At 36.3% G+C, this 17,528-nt stretch overlaps 1 protein-coding gene across 2 annotated transcripts; it reads left to right on the top strand.

Annotated features, from left to right (window-relative positions):
• The first annotated feature begins 388 nt into the window (after positions 1 to 388).
• LOC144449946 (ceramide kinase-like protein) lies at positions 389 to 16,578 on the top strand. Of its 2 annotated transcripts, none has more exons than XM_078140504.1 (12): positions 389 to 1,016; positions 5,307 to 5,546; positions 6,327 to 6,456; positions 6,875 to 6,931; positions 7,425 to 7,567; positions 8,712 to 8,786; positions 9,756 to 9,930; positions 10,543 to 10,611; positions 11,915 to 12,270; positions 12,647 to 12,864; positions 13,452 to 13,630; positions 14,702 to 16,578. In XM_078140504.1, the coding sequence occupies exons 1-12, from the start codon at positions 908 to 910 to the stop codon at positions 14,754 to 14,756; spliced, it is 1,806 nt and encodes a 601-aa protein (XP_077996630.1). In that variant the 5' UTR covers positions 389 to 907; the 3' UTR covers positions 14,757 to 16,578. The 2 variants fall into 2 exon arrangements, with proteins under 2 accessions (XP_077996630.1, XP_077996629.1); XM_078140503.1 differs by having other exon boundaries at positions 389 to 1,022; positions 6,327 to 6,452; positions 6,868 to 6,931.
• Positions 16,579 to 17,528: the final 950 nt, after the last annotated feature.

Raw genomic sequence — 17,528 nt, 5'->3', positions numbered from 1 at the left:
TGCAAAGAAAAACTAGCGGAGACCAAGAAAGCTGAAAGTGACGAGAGAAACCGCTACACAGTGCAGTACTGCATCTATGAAGTGTTGTAATGTTATAAAACACTGCAGTCGACAATGTCACATGCCGGTATGTCACCTAGTAAGTACCATAGATTTTCATATTCCTGTTGCGTTTGTGTCACCTTTAAAATGTAAAACGGGTAGTTGAATAAACTGGAAAGTGAAAATCCTGGTAAAAATCTACTATGTGTGGTGTCTGACAATTTGAGAAGACTAGATTATACAGATATTGCCGATAGCAACACTGGCGGCGTGTCACAGGAAGTGACGAAATTCTGCACGGGTCAGCTAAGGGTAATGCTTATAATGTTATGAGGCGCTGTTGACGTTGCGTGGATATGCATTGACGGCGTGGGTATGTGTCACTCGTAAACCAACTGCAGCGGTGCTATAGATGTAAGACAGCCTGTAAATTAAGTAAGTTGGAATAACAAGGCAGTGATCTGTCTGTACATGCTGTACAGCCTACAGGTGCGCCGTCTACAATAACTTGAATAAAGGATGTGAGCGTTTTGGGGTCCGGCGCGGGTGGACGTGTGTTGGCGTTTGAAGAGGTACGACGTGACTAGTGCAGTGCTGAGTTGGTTGAGCGAAACGCGTGCACCGTCTACGCGGCGCGTCTGCAAGCAGGACTAGTTGAAGACAAACCGGTGACGGGAATTTGGAACGCAGGAAAGTAATCGCCCAGTGAATGCGTTTCACGTCGACATATTCTTAGAAATTCTAAGAAAGACAGATATATGATGAATTTCCTTGACTTAAGTGTTCTGAAATCACTGTTTTTCAATCGTAAGACCAGTCGATCGATTACATCAATACCCATTCAAGTTAAACGGAATACAATATAATGGCAACCGCGAGTGTTTGTTTACCTTTGCGGGGGATTTTTGACATCGAGAAGGGACATTTTGACGTAACTCTGACGGAAGACACGTTGGTATGGTCACCAATCGGACGTAAAGGTAAGACTACACTGTAAACGGTAGTGTACGTTGTCATGACAACAGTAGACAATGAAAGACATGCTCTCTGAATGTACCCATTGAAATTAGATCGTAGATGCTACTCGAGAGCAAGTTCGTTGTATTTATAGTATTGTGCATTCATCACGGGTAGCCCACACTACGTACCCAAGAAACCAGTCTTGTAGGAATTTTTGGCTCTTGCCGGAGTTGCCTTTCTCCTACCGTGGTGGTAGGGAAGAGGCAAGAGGAGCCAAAATTCCCTACACAATTAGATTGTAAGGCTAGGAGGTAGAAGATTGATTGATTGATTGATTGATTGATTGATTGATGACGTCATAGTTATCATTGCATTGCATTGCATTGCATTGCATTGCATTGTGTTGAATTGCATTGTATTGTATTGCATTGCAGTAATAGTTCAAATTCACAAACAAATTTCCAGTTCCCCTGGCATTTCATGTACACTGTTCTTATCAAACTGTGGTGTGTAATACAAGGCTGCTGTTCCAACATACTCATGGTATATTTGTCAGCTCATGGTATACTTTTGTCAGCTCAGGATGCTACTTGTACACTGTTTACGTGACTATAACAGTTGGGGTTGACTGATCGGATGAACAACTTTTTGCGCTGATTGAGGGACTTTGACCAGACACGGTTTAATTGCTTTAATTTTGAAATTACCCATTGAAAAATCTGATCATAAATCATATTTTTCAATAAATTTGTCATTATATTTATTGATATGGAGGTAGACATATATAACAGTTATTTATTTTACCGTCATCGTTCAGGTTATCAAAGGTGTTCGGGACAAGTGCCAAAATACAATGAACAGTGTGTTTGTTCATAGATAATGGAAGGGGCAACTCCCCACCTCCTTTGTTTCTGATAGTCTACCTGTGGTCTGGAAGGACTAGTTTACCATTTTGAGTTCTTGAATTTTATGATCTGGGTAGTACATCATTTCAGTTATCCTGCCATTTTGATTTGTTGAATTTTATGTTCTGGAAGGACAAATGCTACTACACTATTTCAGTTATCCTGCCATTTTGATTTGTTGAATTTTATGTTCTGGAAGGACAAATGCTACTGCACCATTTCAGTTATCATGCCATTTTGATTTGATTTGTTGAATTTTATGTTCTGGAAGGACAAATACTACTACACTATTTCAGTTATCCTGCCATTTTGATTTGTTGAATTTTATGTTCTGGAAGGACAAATGCTACTACAGTATATTTCAGTTATCCTGCAATTTTGAGTTCTTACATTTTATATTCTGGAAAGACAAATGCTACTGCACCATTTCAGTTATTCTGCCATTTTGATTTGTGGAGTGAAAATTCAAACAATCAAAAGAGCGCGACTGGTAGCTGTGATGTAGCTGTTTATTTTGTGAGAAGTTATCAAAGGTGACTGTCAAAATACAATAAGTAGTATGTTTGTTCACAGATAATGAAAGGGGCAACTCCCTGTCTATTGTCCGTGATGTGTCACACAGCTAGTACACATAGCCTGCCTGTAGTTGACCAGTCTGGATGCTAACTAAACCAGGAGGTATAAATGGTAACGATACCGTATAGGAACTAGACTAAATAATTGACTAGTTTTTACAGATTAAATTCTACTACACTATTTCAGTTAGCATAGTGACAATCTGCCATTTTGATTTGTGGAAGATTTAAAAAATCAAAAGACAGTTTAATAGGACAAAGAAGCAGTAACAGAGAGAAGGATTATCATGTTCTGTCAGTCTGAGATGTACATTGTATGGGACAAAGAATGGATTTGATCACACATTCTTCTGTATATCTGTATCATAGACGTACAAGCACCAATACTGGTTGTCGTCTACGTAGTCAAGGGTCACGTGTGGGACAATACCATCAAAGTACTAAGGAGCCCTGGTGTTGATAGCATTCAGTGCAGTTTTGAAGGCTTGTGTGTTGGGAGAACAGCGAACTTCGTGAGGTAGCGCATTCCATAGTGGCAGTGTTTTGGATATAATGAATGACGATAACAGTCTTTATTTGTGTTTATCTATTTAATGAATGACTTAAATTCTCTCTTTACCGAATCAAGAGAAAAATAATCTGTGGCTCAAGTCATATGAACTTATATCAAGATTTTAAACAAGGGAAAGAACTACTCTGTTTATTTATAGGAGATAATACGAAACACTACAATGAGCCTATAAGTAAACAAATAGATAAACTTGTCAAACAATACCTTATTGAAGCAATTGAAAACAGAAAAGATTTTGTTAAAACTAATATAGAATAGTTTAGCTGTTAAATTTTCTGACAACTAACATTTGAAGCATACATTTTTATTTTTATTTTCGTTTTATCAATATTCTTACCTCACTTTAGTTTAGTTTGTTGTTTGTTCCTGGATATGTTTTTTTTACTCATCTTTTCAGTAGTGTGTGTATTTTTAATTGTTTCTTAGTGCTGCTCCTAACAATCTTAGCGAGCCCCTGATACAAAAGGGATGCGATAAATAAATAAATAAATAGATAAATATGACACAAAAAATCCCCAACTCATATGTAATACTAGTACTCCATCTCAGCCCATTGTGGTGTGGTCACATCTCTTGTACAATTTTGCTCCTATAAATCAAAATTGTCACACAATAAATTAGTCTAGTTCTTATATACAGTATCATTAAGATTGATACCTCCACTCAAAGTTGGCATCCAGACTAACAATATTCTGCATTACCTGATTTCTCCTTCTCTGTTGCCATGGTTCCCCAACTTTTTTAAAGCAAGAACAAAGGTGTACTTGAAGCACAGTAATTGTAAATACCATTGTTACTATCATATTACGTTTTATATGTACATATGCTGACTTAATATACCATAAATCTGTAATAAATCAATGATTGTTTCGAGTACATAAGCCTGAAAGATCTGGTTGTTGTTTCTGCTAGACTCTCACAGTCCTCGGAGCTTATTTGTGGTAGATTACAAAAGTGGGTGATTGATAGTGGTTCCTCTGATGTGCACATTAATATAACTTGATCTGTAAGGTGGTACGCTGTGATGAGGCGCAGTCACACATCGGCCAACCCCTCCCACCGGTGAGGGCGGAATGTCACGACGTATCTCACAGTCTACCTGCATCCTCCACCCTCACTGTTACACAGATCAGTGTGAACATTGGAATGGAAGTCCCTGATGGAACTAGTTTTCAGTGACACCTTGGCACTGAGATTATAATTAAACCAGTGACCATTCAATAGATTATCACTGTTGTATCAACATATTGTGACAGTAGTTTTAGTTTGTATCTATCTCAGTAAACTAACGCCTTGATCACCAGAGTAATAAATCCAAGCTTACTGTACATTACATACATAGACACTGTCATATTTGCACAGTAAGATGTTGTAGTCAGTTATTTACATGACGGGATTGGCCAGCACAAACCATGTATCTAGGCTAATCCCCTGAACGCGGAAAAATTCCACGTTACCGAATTAATGGCTTAATGACTACCCAGAGAGTAAATAAACTACCAATCAAGTGGAACAAAAGATCACAATGTTTATGGGATGAAAAACCTTGGGGTTTAACTCAAGAGTTAAGAGCAAACAGTGATATTTTCAGAGCAATAACCGATTGACAGTCAGTTCACACCTCAAGTAAGGTATCTTTTCGTATGGAAATTATTTCCAACCTACAGTGTTTGTGCCAGGAAATCTTGGCATGAATGTTTTATAACACATCATATTCTCAAGCACATAATAAACACAAATTTATAAAGTGCCTGATATCCATCAAAAGATGCCCAATGGCGCTCCCAGTTCACATGAATGCTCTTTGGAATAAATAAGTTTTGAGTTTGGCTTTGAAGATATCAACAGTAGGTGCAGTGCGAATGTCAAGGGGGAGATGATTCCATAATGCGGGAGATGAGTGTGAGAATGACCGGTCTCCATATGATTAGAGTCTGGTCTTGGGTATGTGGAGTAGTTGTTTGTTGCTTGAACGGAGTGATCTGCCTGGGTTACTTTGCTGAATGAGGTCGGAAATGTAATGTGGGGTCTTTCCATGTAGCGCTTTATATGTGATCAGCAGGATATCTTTCTATAGTCAAAGGAAATCATTTATAGGACTGCCAGGCTACATCAGTATTGCCCTGGGGAAAATAACATGTTAAGTAACCCCATTATGCAAATTGAGGTCAATATGGGTCAATAGTCCATATCACATGGTACGATCTAAGCCAATCATGTAGTTTAAAATGTGACCATGTTGTATATTTTCAGCCAAGCATGATTCGCCATCTGATGATACTAGACGTTTGAATCTAAAAGACGTATATGCAGTCAAGATAAAACGTAGAGTACGGGCTAACAGTCAAGGTGGTTATCCGCTAGGTTTCACGCTGTTTCACCGAAAGATCGATGCTGATACTGGACAAATCAAACCAGCCACGCTAACTGTAACGTGTAGTGAAGAACAACTCTGTCAGGAATGGATGCGTACCATAAGACAAATTGTTGAAGGTGAGTGTAATTTGAATTTAACTATGGGGATGTCTGCTAGTGTTTACGCTGTTTCACCGTACGTAAATATCAACGCCAATACAGGACAAATCAAACTGTAGCATGTCATGAAGAACAGTGCATACCAGAGACACATCATTGAAGGTAAGCATAATTTACAATTAGCTAAGGGGTCTATTGTTGCAGGTGAGTTTAATTTTGATTGAGATAAGGGGTCTATCAGCTGCAATAAATGCTGTTACACCAAAAAACTAATGCTGGCAACACACTGAAAACTTTCAACTGAAAACAGAGAAATCAAAGTAACCTTAAGTTACTGTAATGTGTAATGAAGAGTAAATGTGTCAGAACCCATGATGCTCTAGTGTCAAAAGACGTTCCAGTTACAACTAGGATCATGACGGATTCTTTGCATTAGCAGTTCAAGTGCAACTTTCCCGACTTGGTGAGCCAGCAAGTCGGGTGTCATAAAAATTGTTTGCATCTCTAAAGCTATTTGCAATGTCACTGATAATGGGTCAGTAAAACTGATAACAACTGATATGACATTAGGCGCTTCACACTTAGATATTGAGCTTAGCTTTGCCTGATGTGTTATGTAATAGTGCTTTATCACATTTGTAAATATTGCCAACAAACATTATCCAGTGATAAGAAAGATAAGAAACCCCACTTCCTTAGCTAATGGCTTGATTCTGTTATGTGTAGTTTTAGAGATGAGATCTTGATTGTCAAAAGATGTTCCACTTACAAATAGTTATATTTATCGTACTGTTTCAGATTTTCCAGAGAGACCTAAACAACTAAATATCATACTGGATTCTGCTAGTAATAAAGATGACAGTATTTATAGAAGAAAAGTAGAGATTTTGTTACAGTATGCACAGATTACTCTCAAGGAATCTGGTGAGTTCACAGTACTCGTGAGTTCACAGTACGTACAGATTACACTCAAAGAATCTGGTGAATTTACAGTCTGTCTGTGTGTGTGTGTGTCTGTCTGTCTGTCTCTCTCTCTCTCTCTCTCTCTCTCTCTCTCTCTCTCTCTCTCTCTCTCTCTCTCTCTCTCTCTCTCTCTCTCTCTCTCTCTCTCTCTCTCTCTCTCTCTCTCTCTCTCTCTCTCTCTCTCTCTCTCTCTCTCTCTCTCTCTCTCTCTCTCTCTCTCTCTCTCTCTCTCTCTCTCTCTCTCTCTCTCTCTCTCTCTCTCTCTCTCTCTCTCTAACTTGACTGCAACCTAATGTTTGCTTTTGCTTCTGTTTTGCTTTCTTTATCCGGTAATGTGTAATGTTACTAATAAAAATTAGTTTTACTTTACATTTAGTTTGTAGCAGTAATAACAAGGTTACTGATGTGTTACAAGAAATGGACTTGACTAACTCAGATGGGTAAGTTAAATTATGTTTAGTTTATACAAAATCAAGTTATTGAATTATAAAAAGACTTCAAATTCTGTATATATATATATATATATATATATATATATATATATATATATATATATATATATATATATATATATATATATATATATATATATATATATATATATATATATATATATAGTGTGTGTGTGTGTGTGTGTGTGTATGTGTAAGTGTATGTGTGTGTATGTATGTATGTATGTATGTATGTATGTATGTACGTATGTACGTGTGTGTTACATGTATGTATATGTATGTGTATGTGCATGTTTATATTAACATACATGCATGTGTGTGTATGTGTGTGTATGTATGTACATGCATGTGTTTGTGTATGTATGTGTGCATGTACATGCATTTGTGTGTGTGTGTATGTTTGCATTTTGAAATAGAAATTTATATGATATACTCCTGTGTATCACATTTCTGAAATCTTGTTTATTATTTCTACCCACAGTATACTTTGTGTTGGCAGTGATAACTTGATAAATCAAGTCATCAATGGATTATTAATCAGAGCACAAAAAGATGGCGGTATTAATCACAGTACTTATTTTACACCAGTGAGATGTATGTTACCTATTGGTATTATATCTACAGGTAAGTATTAGGTTTTCACTTTTTCTGTAAATTGGATATTGTTACCATAGTGAAAATCTCATCAAACATGCTTAAAAACTACGAACATAGATAATTTCAAAATGCTTGTTATAGCTTGTCCCCCTTCCATATATGAAAATGTCCATATACACTGTTGTAAATCCGAAGTGTTTAAATTAATTTCAGTGTTTTTGACTCCAGGTCTGAACTGTTAATGTTATTATGTGCCATCTGCTTTGTTTGACCCTCTGTACTTATTGACTTTTATTTTAGTGTGTCATACTCATGTTGGCGGTACCATTGCCTTGTGTTTTGTGTATCTATATTTAACTAGTACAGTGAATACAATAATTAACAAATTTAGACTAAGACATAGATGTGTCATGGGTGACAGAACAAGACCTCCTTATGATGGTTTAAGTTTTGATGTGTGACACGATAACACAGGATGTACTATTGTACCGTGTTGGCAAATTCAGACCAACAACCCCACCAAAGATGTGTCATGGATGAGAGAACATATGATGGTTCAAATTTATGCAAAGTTTTGATGTGTGACACGATATCACAGTATGTACTAGTGTACCTTGCTAGCAAATTTAGACCAATAACCCCACCATAGATGTATCATAGAACATAACTTTCCGATATTCGTAACTTTCCACAATTTGATGTCTTATGATAAGATTTAGATTTATGCAAAGTTTTGATTATGTGTGACATGATATCACAGTATGTACTAGTGTACCGTGCTGGCAAATTTAAACTAACAACCCATAGATGCATAGTCTAACGCTTTCGATATTTTATTTTTGAAATGTCAGTATTTTACTATTGTTTACATGCTGATAACCCTAACCCTAACCTACATGCAGTCCTGATGGTCAAATAGTTAGAGTGGCCAGCTTGGAATTTGCAGGTTGCAGGTTCAAGTCCTATGTCTGTTGTTTATTTCTGAATAGCCAAATACAAGTATTTGTAATACAAATCTCTGTTTTCCCAACATGCTTTGCAAAAATGTTATTAATCCAATTCAGTTGTTTACTTTCCCCTGTTTGTAACAGGTTCCGTTTGTCCATGGTCTGATGTCAGCAGTTGTAATATAAATGAATTCTAACTATTGGTATATTAAACATCTTTTCAGGTCCTCTAGATTTGCTGTCGTATTCAGTTCATGGAACCAATAATCCAGTGACTGCTGCACTACATGTTATGTTTGGTAAGTTGTGATAATAAATTATTACAAATGAAATGAAGATGCCATGGTGTTCCACTCATGGGACACAATGATTTTTACACACACAGACAACTTCAAATGCAAAATAAATAATTACAAACATGCCACACACAGTGGGGATGTAGAAACACACTTATTCTCAGTACCTGTAATATCACTTCACCTCATGCTAGCGAGTCAAAATAGAACAAGAAGGTTGACTTATTCTCAGTACCTGTAATATCATTTCACCTCATGCACGAGAGTCAAAATAGAACAAGAAGGTTGACTTATTCTCAAGAGGGCCAATGGTAATGTATTTGTAGCATGTAGAGTGGAAGTCATGGTGGAGGCAAGTAAATAATTAAGTTATCATTATTTTTGTGGCGTGCATAGGAAATAAAATGATATTTCAGGTACAAGAATTTAACAATTCTTAATTTGAATAATGTGTATTATTACATGTGTACCAGAGATTACTTCCACAGGTGCACACATAATAGTGGTATTTTCACTGCAGTGCAGTACCATGCATGCAAATGATATGCAAAGGAGGACACAATCGTGATGTACATAAAAGAGTGTGATTGTACAGTGTCAGATTATGGGAGTTTCTTTCAGATAAACATGACTGTAATAATAACAGAACCTCATGCCACATGAGTTCCAGTATGGGTACTCGGGGATATTTGCACCCATACTTGCTGTGTTTTGTGCTGCATTATCACTCGCTATGCTCTTTAAAGTACTGCTGCAGACAACACTGCAAGCACACATGCAAATACCCAGAATACATCACACTTGCACTCCTACTTGCAGTGTTTTCTGCTGCACTATCACTTGCTACGCTCTTTAAAGTACGACTGCAGAGAACACTGCAAGCACTCAATGACATGCAAATACCCAGAGTACGTCACACTTGCACTCGCATGTGATGGGGTTCTGTCATATAATTGTAATTTTATATTCTAGGTGATATTCAACCTGTTGATGTGTGCAGTATATATCAAGATGGCAGATTTCAGCAGTTTGGATTCACTGCCATGTATGGTTTCCATAGCGACAGTATCTGTACAGCCAATAAGAAACCATGGCTAGGATTATTTCGCAGTATATATGCAAAGGCAAAATCACTGGTCAATATTCAGTAAGTCAATAAAACTTATATTGACTGGTATTACAAAACAAATGAGAAACATGATTTGGACCAGAACAAAGTATCACAAATAGGGAGTCAATAAAAGTTATGTTGACTGGCATTACAAATTAGTGAGAAACAAAGAATGGGACTACAAAAAGTATGCAAATATTCAATAATCTTGCAGGTCAATATAAAGTAAGTCAATACAGGTTATATTGACTGGTATTTCAGAAAGTTAGAAAACATTGCATTAAAATGTGAGAATGTCAGTGCATTTGTAAATCTGATTGAAATCTGATGTGGTGAAAGTGGCATGATGTTATTTACCTCTATTTCCATCATTTTGTGTCATTTGTTTTGTTCCGGGTGATTGCCACCTTCCCACATCTGACCCTGTGTAATGAAAAATCTCATTTGAATCTCAATGATCTTGAAAGGTTTCTTCAACCAATCTCATTGATCTTGTTGTAGTGTTTAGTTCTAAAACGAAACCTCTCTGTGTTTTGTGTAAACCGTGTACTTTGGTGTTGTAGTATCACACAGAAATATAGCCCATTTTCTGATGCCATGTTACCGGAAACACTATTTGTTACAATTTTTTTCTGTTTTGACTTTCAGACCGTATGAATGCAATATAGAATATTTACCAGTTGATGAAATCAGTGACAGACAAAGATGTCACCTCAGGTACGTGATCTTTAATATAAAACAAAAAATATTTTGATACTTCAGAATTCATAAATTATATTTATAATATACATGTTCACATGCTAATAATTAGTACCCCTGGTACGGATCTATAGCAGCACAATGGCCCTTTATATTTCCTCAACTCCCTGGGGAGCATACAATCCATTGCAGCATTTATTAGTGCATAGGATTAAAGCATTCACATTGCAACCTCTATCCTACCAGGTCCCCAATTATACAGCTGGGTTGACTAGGGTACACATAGGATTAAAGCATTCACATTGCAACCTCTATCCTACCAGGTCCCTAATTATACAGCTGGGTTGACTAGGGTACACATGGGATTAAAGCATTCATATTGCAACCTCTATCCTACCAGGTCCCTAATTATACAGCTGGGTTGACTAGGGTAAACATAGGACTAAAGCATTCACATTGCAACCTCTATCCTACCAGGTCCCCAATTATACAGCTGGGTTGACTAGGGTAAACATAGGACTAAAGCATTCACATTGCAACCTCTATCCTACCAGGTCCCCAATTATACAGCTGGGTTGACTAGGGTAAACATAGGACTAAAGCATTCACATTGCAACCTCTATCCTACCAAGTCCCCAGTTATACAACTGGGTTGACTGAGGCACAATCATGGTTCAACTCTTACATTAAGGAAAATGTTGAGTGTATTCATGACTGTCATATCTATATGATGAATATAGGAGTACAACAACAAATGACTGTAACTAACATGTTGTCATGGAAACAATAGAGTTGCTATCATACATTGTGAAAAGTGTGACTACTGTGGTAGATTACAGTCTTGCATTGTCATGGAAACGGTACAGTGGGCATCATATATTATGCCATGCACAAACCAAATTCAACAAAAAATATGGAATATATACGCTTGTTGTTGTACAGTGTGTATCTGTGTCATGAGTCTACGTCACTGATTCTGCTGTGTTTGAAATATGAGTAAAAACATTCAAAATTACCATTACTTTCCCCAATTTTTCTTTGATATGACTGGCGCTGGTATAATTATGTTATTCCCCAATATTTTTCTTCATTCAGCTGGAAAATACTCATGACCTAAGGGTTGTCACTGAGTCACTAGACGAATAGTGACAAAAGCCCCTTAGTTCATTCATAGTGACGAAGACCCCTTAGGTCACTAGTATTTTGTTTGGCCGAACTAAGAAAAATATTGGGGAATAACTTCTAATTGTTGCACCCATTGGTGTACTGATTTCAATACTATGACACTAGAGGGCGATATACTAATTCCAACATATTATAGGTGTGATAAGTGTGTGATGGTAGAGGAATACAGAGTGTTATCACAGCATCGTTTTACGGCCATTCAAGAAAATAATGAACATCCCATGTCATCCGTTGTCTCACCAAGACCAATCTCGGCAGTGACAAATCAGCTGTTAGCGCCTCACATTATTGAAGTCAGACGAAGTCGTACACCAGACCCGCCAAAACATAGCAAAATGGCGTGGTTAGAAATTCCCACTGATGTCATCAGAACTAGAAGTAATCCTGAACTATTACGTAATGGACAAACTAGGAATAAAAAAGAGGCTCCATACATGCCACATCTCAATCTAGAAGGAATTGCAGTCAATCCAAGTGATACTGGAATTTATGGTAAGGATGGGTGTCATCAGAAAAACAAAAGAATATATAGTTTGGCTACTAGGAGTGCTGTTCAAAAGCAGTTTTTGGTCTGTGACTATAGAGATTAGATGGAATTGAGAATTAGAATACGGTAGATGAAGTTGAGCCATATGCAAGTCATCAGAAAAACAAAAGATTACATAGTTTAGCCACTAGGGGTGCTGTGCAGGAGTTTGTCCAAAACAACGAGTTTCTAATGTAGAAGGAACAATCATGCAGGCATTTGCATATCATTTGCATACAGGTATGCAATGCTATTTTTAATACAGCACTTCTGTGCAAATACTACTAGTATACACACATTCAGAGTTCTGTATTCTAAGGAAAAATCTCACATTTGTTACAGAGGATGATTTGAGTAGTGAGAATTGGAAGAGTGTTTCTGAAACGTTTCTAGATGTAGGCATATTAAGTCTGCCCGGTTTGTGTAGTCTTGTACCTCAGTATGGATTGTCTCCATCAACTCATCTAGCTGATGGCACAGCCAGTCTTATCCTCATCCAAAACACTTCCAAGACAAATTTTCTCCAACATCTCAGAAGATATGGTACAAGTAAAGATCCAGTAAGTAAATATGGATGTATATCCTGTACCTTTCATAAGGGGAGGTAATGTTATAGATCTGTCTGTCTGTCTGTGTATGTATGTCTGTCTGTCTGTCTGTCTGCCTGTCTGTCTGCCTGTCTTTGTCTGTTTGAATGACTGTCTGTCTCTGTCTGTCTGCCTGCATGTCTGTCTGTCTGTCTGTCTCTCTCTGTATGTCTGTCTCTCTGTCTGTGTCTGTTTGCCTGACTGTCTGTCTCTGTCTGTCTGCATGTCTGTAGTCTGTCTGTCTGTCTGTGTCTGTCTGTCTGTATGCCTGCTTGCCTGCCTGTCTGTCTGTCTGTCTGTCTGTCTGCCTGCCTGTCAGTCTGTCTGTCTGCCTGCTTGCCTATCTGTATGTCTGCCTGTATGTCTGTCTGTCTGCCTGCTTGCCTGTCTGTCTGCTGGTTTGTCTGTCTGTCTGTCTGTCTGCCTGCCTGCTTGCTTGCCTGTCTGTCTGTCTGTCTTCCTGCCTGCCTGCTTGCCTGTCTGTCTGTCTGTCTGTCTGTCTGTGACTGTCTTTTTGCCTTCCTTCCTTTTTATATTATTTTTATTTTTTCATACATTAGTTTGACTTCCCATTTACCAAAGCAACGAAAGTGAAAGCGGTTCGTGTAAGTTGTCCTAGTGTAACTAACGATGGTAGTCATTCATCGTTACTTGAAGAAACCTCATCGTATGATATGACTGCGTCATCTCAGTGGACCGTTGACGGACAGGTTACCCATGGATACAATCTGGAAATCAGGTAAGTTTATTTCTTCAGCTATGCACACATTTAAAGTGGCCATAGGATGAGGATTAGGGTATTTATTTTGGATTTTTAATTTATAAAACACTTTTATTATGGCATCCTACTTGAAAAATCAATGTGAAATGACATAGAAACAGTCCTTGTTTGTAACTCAATAAATTGCAAAAAGCGGAACAATGCCTAAAATGTTTGTTATTGTACGTACAATAACAAACCTTTTTATTTTTGCAACTTATGGAGTTACAAACAAGGACTGTTCTGTGTTGTTTCATTTTGATTTTTCAAGTAGGATGCCATGATAAAATTGTTTTATAAATTAAAAATCTAAAATAAATACCCAAGTCACATCCATATGGTCACTTTAAATTAGCCATGTAGATGACAAATAGGTATTTATATGGATTTTTTATCCATTAATCAAATCTGCTGTTTTTTACTTGAAATATCAATGTGAAACAACATATACCAACTGTGTTTATAACTCAATAAATTGCAAAAAGCTAATTACTAAATTGTGGTGGGTTACAAGAAGTTGCTGGGTGTTACTGGTACATCACACTGACGTAGAGGGCGCACTGTATCAAACTGACGTAGAGGGCGCACTGTATGTCAGTAGTATGTGTGTACAAAAACGGCTTAAATCTTTAATTTCAAAACCTCAGCAGACAATCAGTAGTATTAATAGAAATTTATCGTATTTGAATATCATGCGATATCATCTTCCTCTTGCCAAATTTTTTAAAAACTTGTAAAGATATTAATGTATTAGAGAGAAAAAAGAATTGTTGTTGTTGTTGTTGTTGTTGTTGTTGTTATTATTGTTATTATTATAATATTGTTGCTGTTGTTGTTGTTTACCATACTGTATTCACTGACAATACAGTTGTGTAATAAAGTAGACTCTCTCACAGTCCTCAAAGTCGGTATTATTTTTATTATTATAAAACCAACATGATTATTTATTTATTACATTCCTTGAAAACTTACCCAAACTATGAAGAAACTAATTTTAGAGTTCCTATCAGCATTTACGTACTGACATATTATCCTTGTTCTTGTTTACAGGGTCCATCATCAGATACTTGCAGTCTTTGGTGGTACAAGGGAAACACAGAACTAATGAAAACTTACATTGGATATCTTCCTTAATCCTGTATCTTCACAATATACAGATAACATTAGGGTGGCACCCCTGTGTTATGGAACCACACACTGATTTATTTATAATACAGTTCCTAACAAATTTGCTAAGATATAGATAATATTAGGGTGGCACCCCTGTGTTATGCAACATTAACAGTTATCATACACACTTCATACTGTGATAATACATTCCATAGCAAATTTCCAATATAAAGATAACATTGGGATGGCACCTCCTGTGTCAATGTAAACAGGGGGTTTCACACACTGATTTTTCTACAATTTAGCACACCAGAGAGTGTATAGTTCTAGTAACTAAGTTCTTTAATAGGAAACTCCAATATGATGTTTAAAATTAGGAAAGCAAAATTTTGAACACATTTCAAAGATAAATTTGGACAACAAAGTCATATGCTTCAGTTTTGAAATAAGTATGGAAAATATTACTTAATATATCTTCAAATGTACAAAAGAATTTAAAATGAAACCGTGACATAGACAATTAATTTTTAAGATAAAAAGTACATGCATGTAAAAATTTAATATAATATTTAAGGGCTGTGAATGCAATAGAGGCTGATTTTGAATTAGTCTTTTAACGACCATTTCCTGTAATTTTTTTTATAAGTTTTTTTATATCAATAGGGAACTTGCAATCCAGACTGAGCATGATCAGACGCAAAGGACTATGGGATTATCTGTGGTTATCATAATACCTTATCTGGAGCTACCAATAAAAAAAACCTCCCACAATTGTCAGGGTAACTATGAATTGATCATTCGTGGTTGCAAACAATGTAACTAGTATTGTTTACAGTACAGATTCATTAGTATTTATTATCACATTTCCAATGATGCAACATTCAACATGGCGGGTTTGCAAGTTCCCTATTGAAGTGACACAAGCTGAGTTTATCAACTTGTTTTAGGGACAATTGCACAATGTCACACAAGTTTCATAAACAGACAATTTTCATTTAGGGGAGAGGGAGTTCTGGCATCTCTGCAATTGCTGAACTTCACTTTCACACTTCTAACCACATTTCAACAGAAAAGTTTCACTACTACTTCAATGATAACAGGTTCTGTATTCACTACTGAGATGTTGATAAGTTCATAAAATTTACTTCTAATGTGAGATATGGTGCTGCGTTTCTGGTAGTATTTTAATGTGTTTAGAATCATGTTTTTACATTACATCGATCGTAGTGATGTGAACACTGCAGTTTTCATCATGGTTTACATATATAAACGTTTGATGTCGTACTTGTGAACGTTTGTTTAGGGGGAGGGGGTTTTGAGCTAAATGAATGATGTTTTTTTTGTTGAGTTTGTGCGACATTGTGCAGTCGCACCTTACTTGAGTGAAAGTACTTAAATAAAAGCTTTAATGAACTATTCTAGTACAACATTATAATGCTTGCTTACTATGACACTACAGTTGTCTTCTGACATTGTTAGAATGACTGATTGCATAGTAGAGAGTTCCTTGACGTGTTGTATACATATGATAATGTCTGTGTTTTACGTTTTGTATTTTAGCAGTTGTCTGTTTACTTTTTATCATGTTTAATGTATATACTATATAATGTAAAAACTTTTTATTGCTCGACACTGTGTGAGAAGAGCCATTTGTTTCAACAGTCTATCAAGTTGAAATAAAAGCTAATAAAAATAATAATAATAAATTACGTCATCGGATAATTTATAAGTGATATCTGAATACTGACTATTGTGTGTTATTTTGGATACTGACTATTGTGTGTGTTATTTTGGATACTGACTATTGTGTGTTATTTTGGATACTGACTATTGTGTGTGTTATTTTGGATACTGACTGTTGTGTGTGTTATTTTGGATACTGACTACTGTGTGTTATTTTGGATACTGACTATTGTGTGTGTGTGTTATTTTGGATACTGACTGTTGTGTGTGTTATTTTGGATACTGACTATTGTGTGTTATTTTGGATACTGACTATTGTGTGTGTGTTATTTTGGATACTGACTATTGTGTGTGTTATTTTGGATACTGACTAGTATGGATTTCCTTGACTTATACATATGATAATGTCTGTGTTTTTACGTTTTGTATTTTAGCAGTTGTCTGTTTACTTTTTATCATGTTTAATGTATATACTATATAGTGTAAAAAAATTTTATTGCTCGACACTGTGTGAGAAGAGCCATTTGTTTCAACAGTCTATCAAGTTGAAATAAAAGCTAATAAAAATAATAATAATAAATTACGTCATCGGATAATTTATAAGTGATATCTGAATACTGACTATTGTGTGTTATTTTGGATACTGACTATTGTGTTATTTTGGATACTGGCTGTTGTGTTATTTTGGATACTGACTATTGTGTTATTTTGGATACTGGCTGTTGTGTGTTATTTTGGATACTGACTATTGTGTGTGTTATTTTGGATACTGACTATTGTGTGTTATTTTGGATACTGATTATTGTGTGTTATTTTGGATCTGACTATTGTGTGTGTTATTTTGGATACTGATTATTGTGTGTTATTTTGGATACCGACTATTGTGTGTGTTATTTTGGATCTGACTATTGTGTTATTTTGGATACTGACTATTGTGTGTGTGCTATTTTGGATACTGACTATTGTGTGTTATTTTGGATGCTGACTATTGTGTTATTTTGGATACTGACTGTTGTGTTATTTTGGATACTGACTATTGTGTGTGTTATTTTGGATACTGACTATTGTGTGTGTGTGTGTGTGT

Source organism: Glandiceps talaboti, chromosome 19 (genome assembly GCF_964340395.1).
Source record: "Glandiceps talaboti chromosome 19, keGlaTala1.1, whole genome shotgun sequence".
NCBI lineage: Eukaryota > Metazoa > Hemichordata > Enteropneusta > Spengelidae > Glandiceps > Glandiceps talaboti.
The sequence above is the reverse complement of the archived record's forward strand: the minus strand, read 5'-3'. Positions and strand labels throughout refer to the sequence as shown.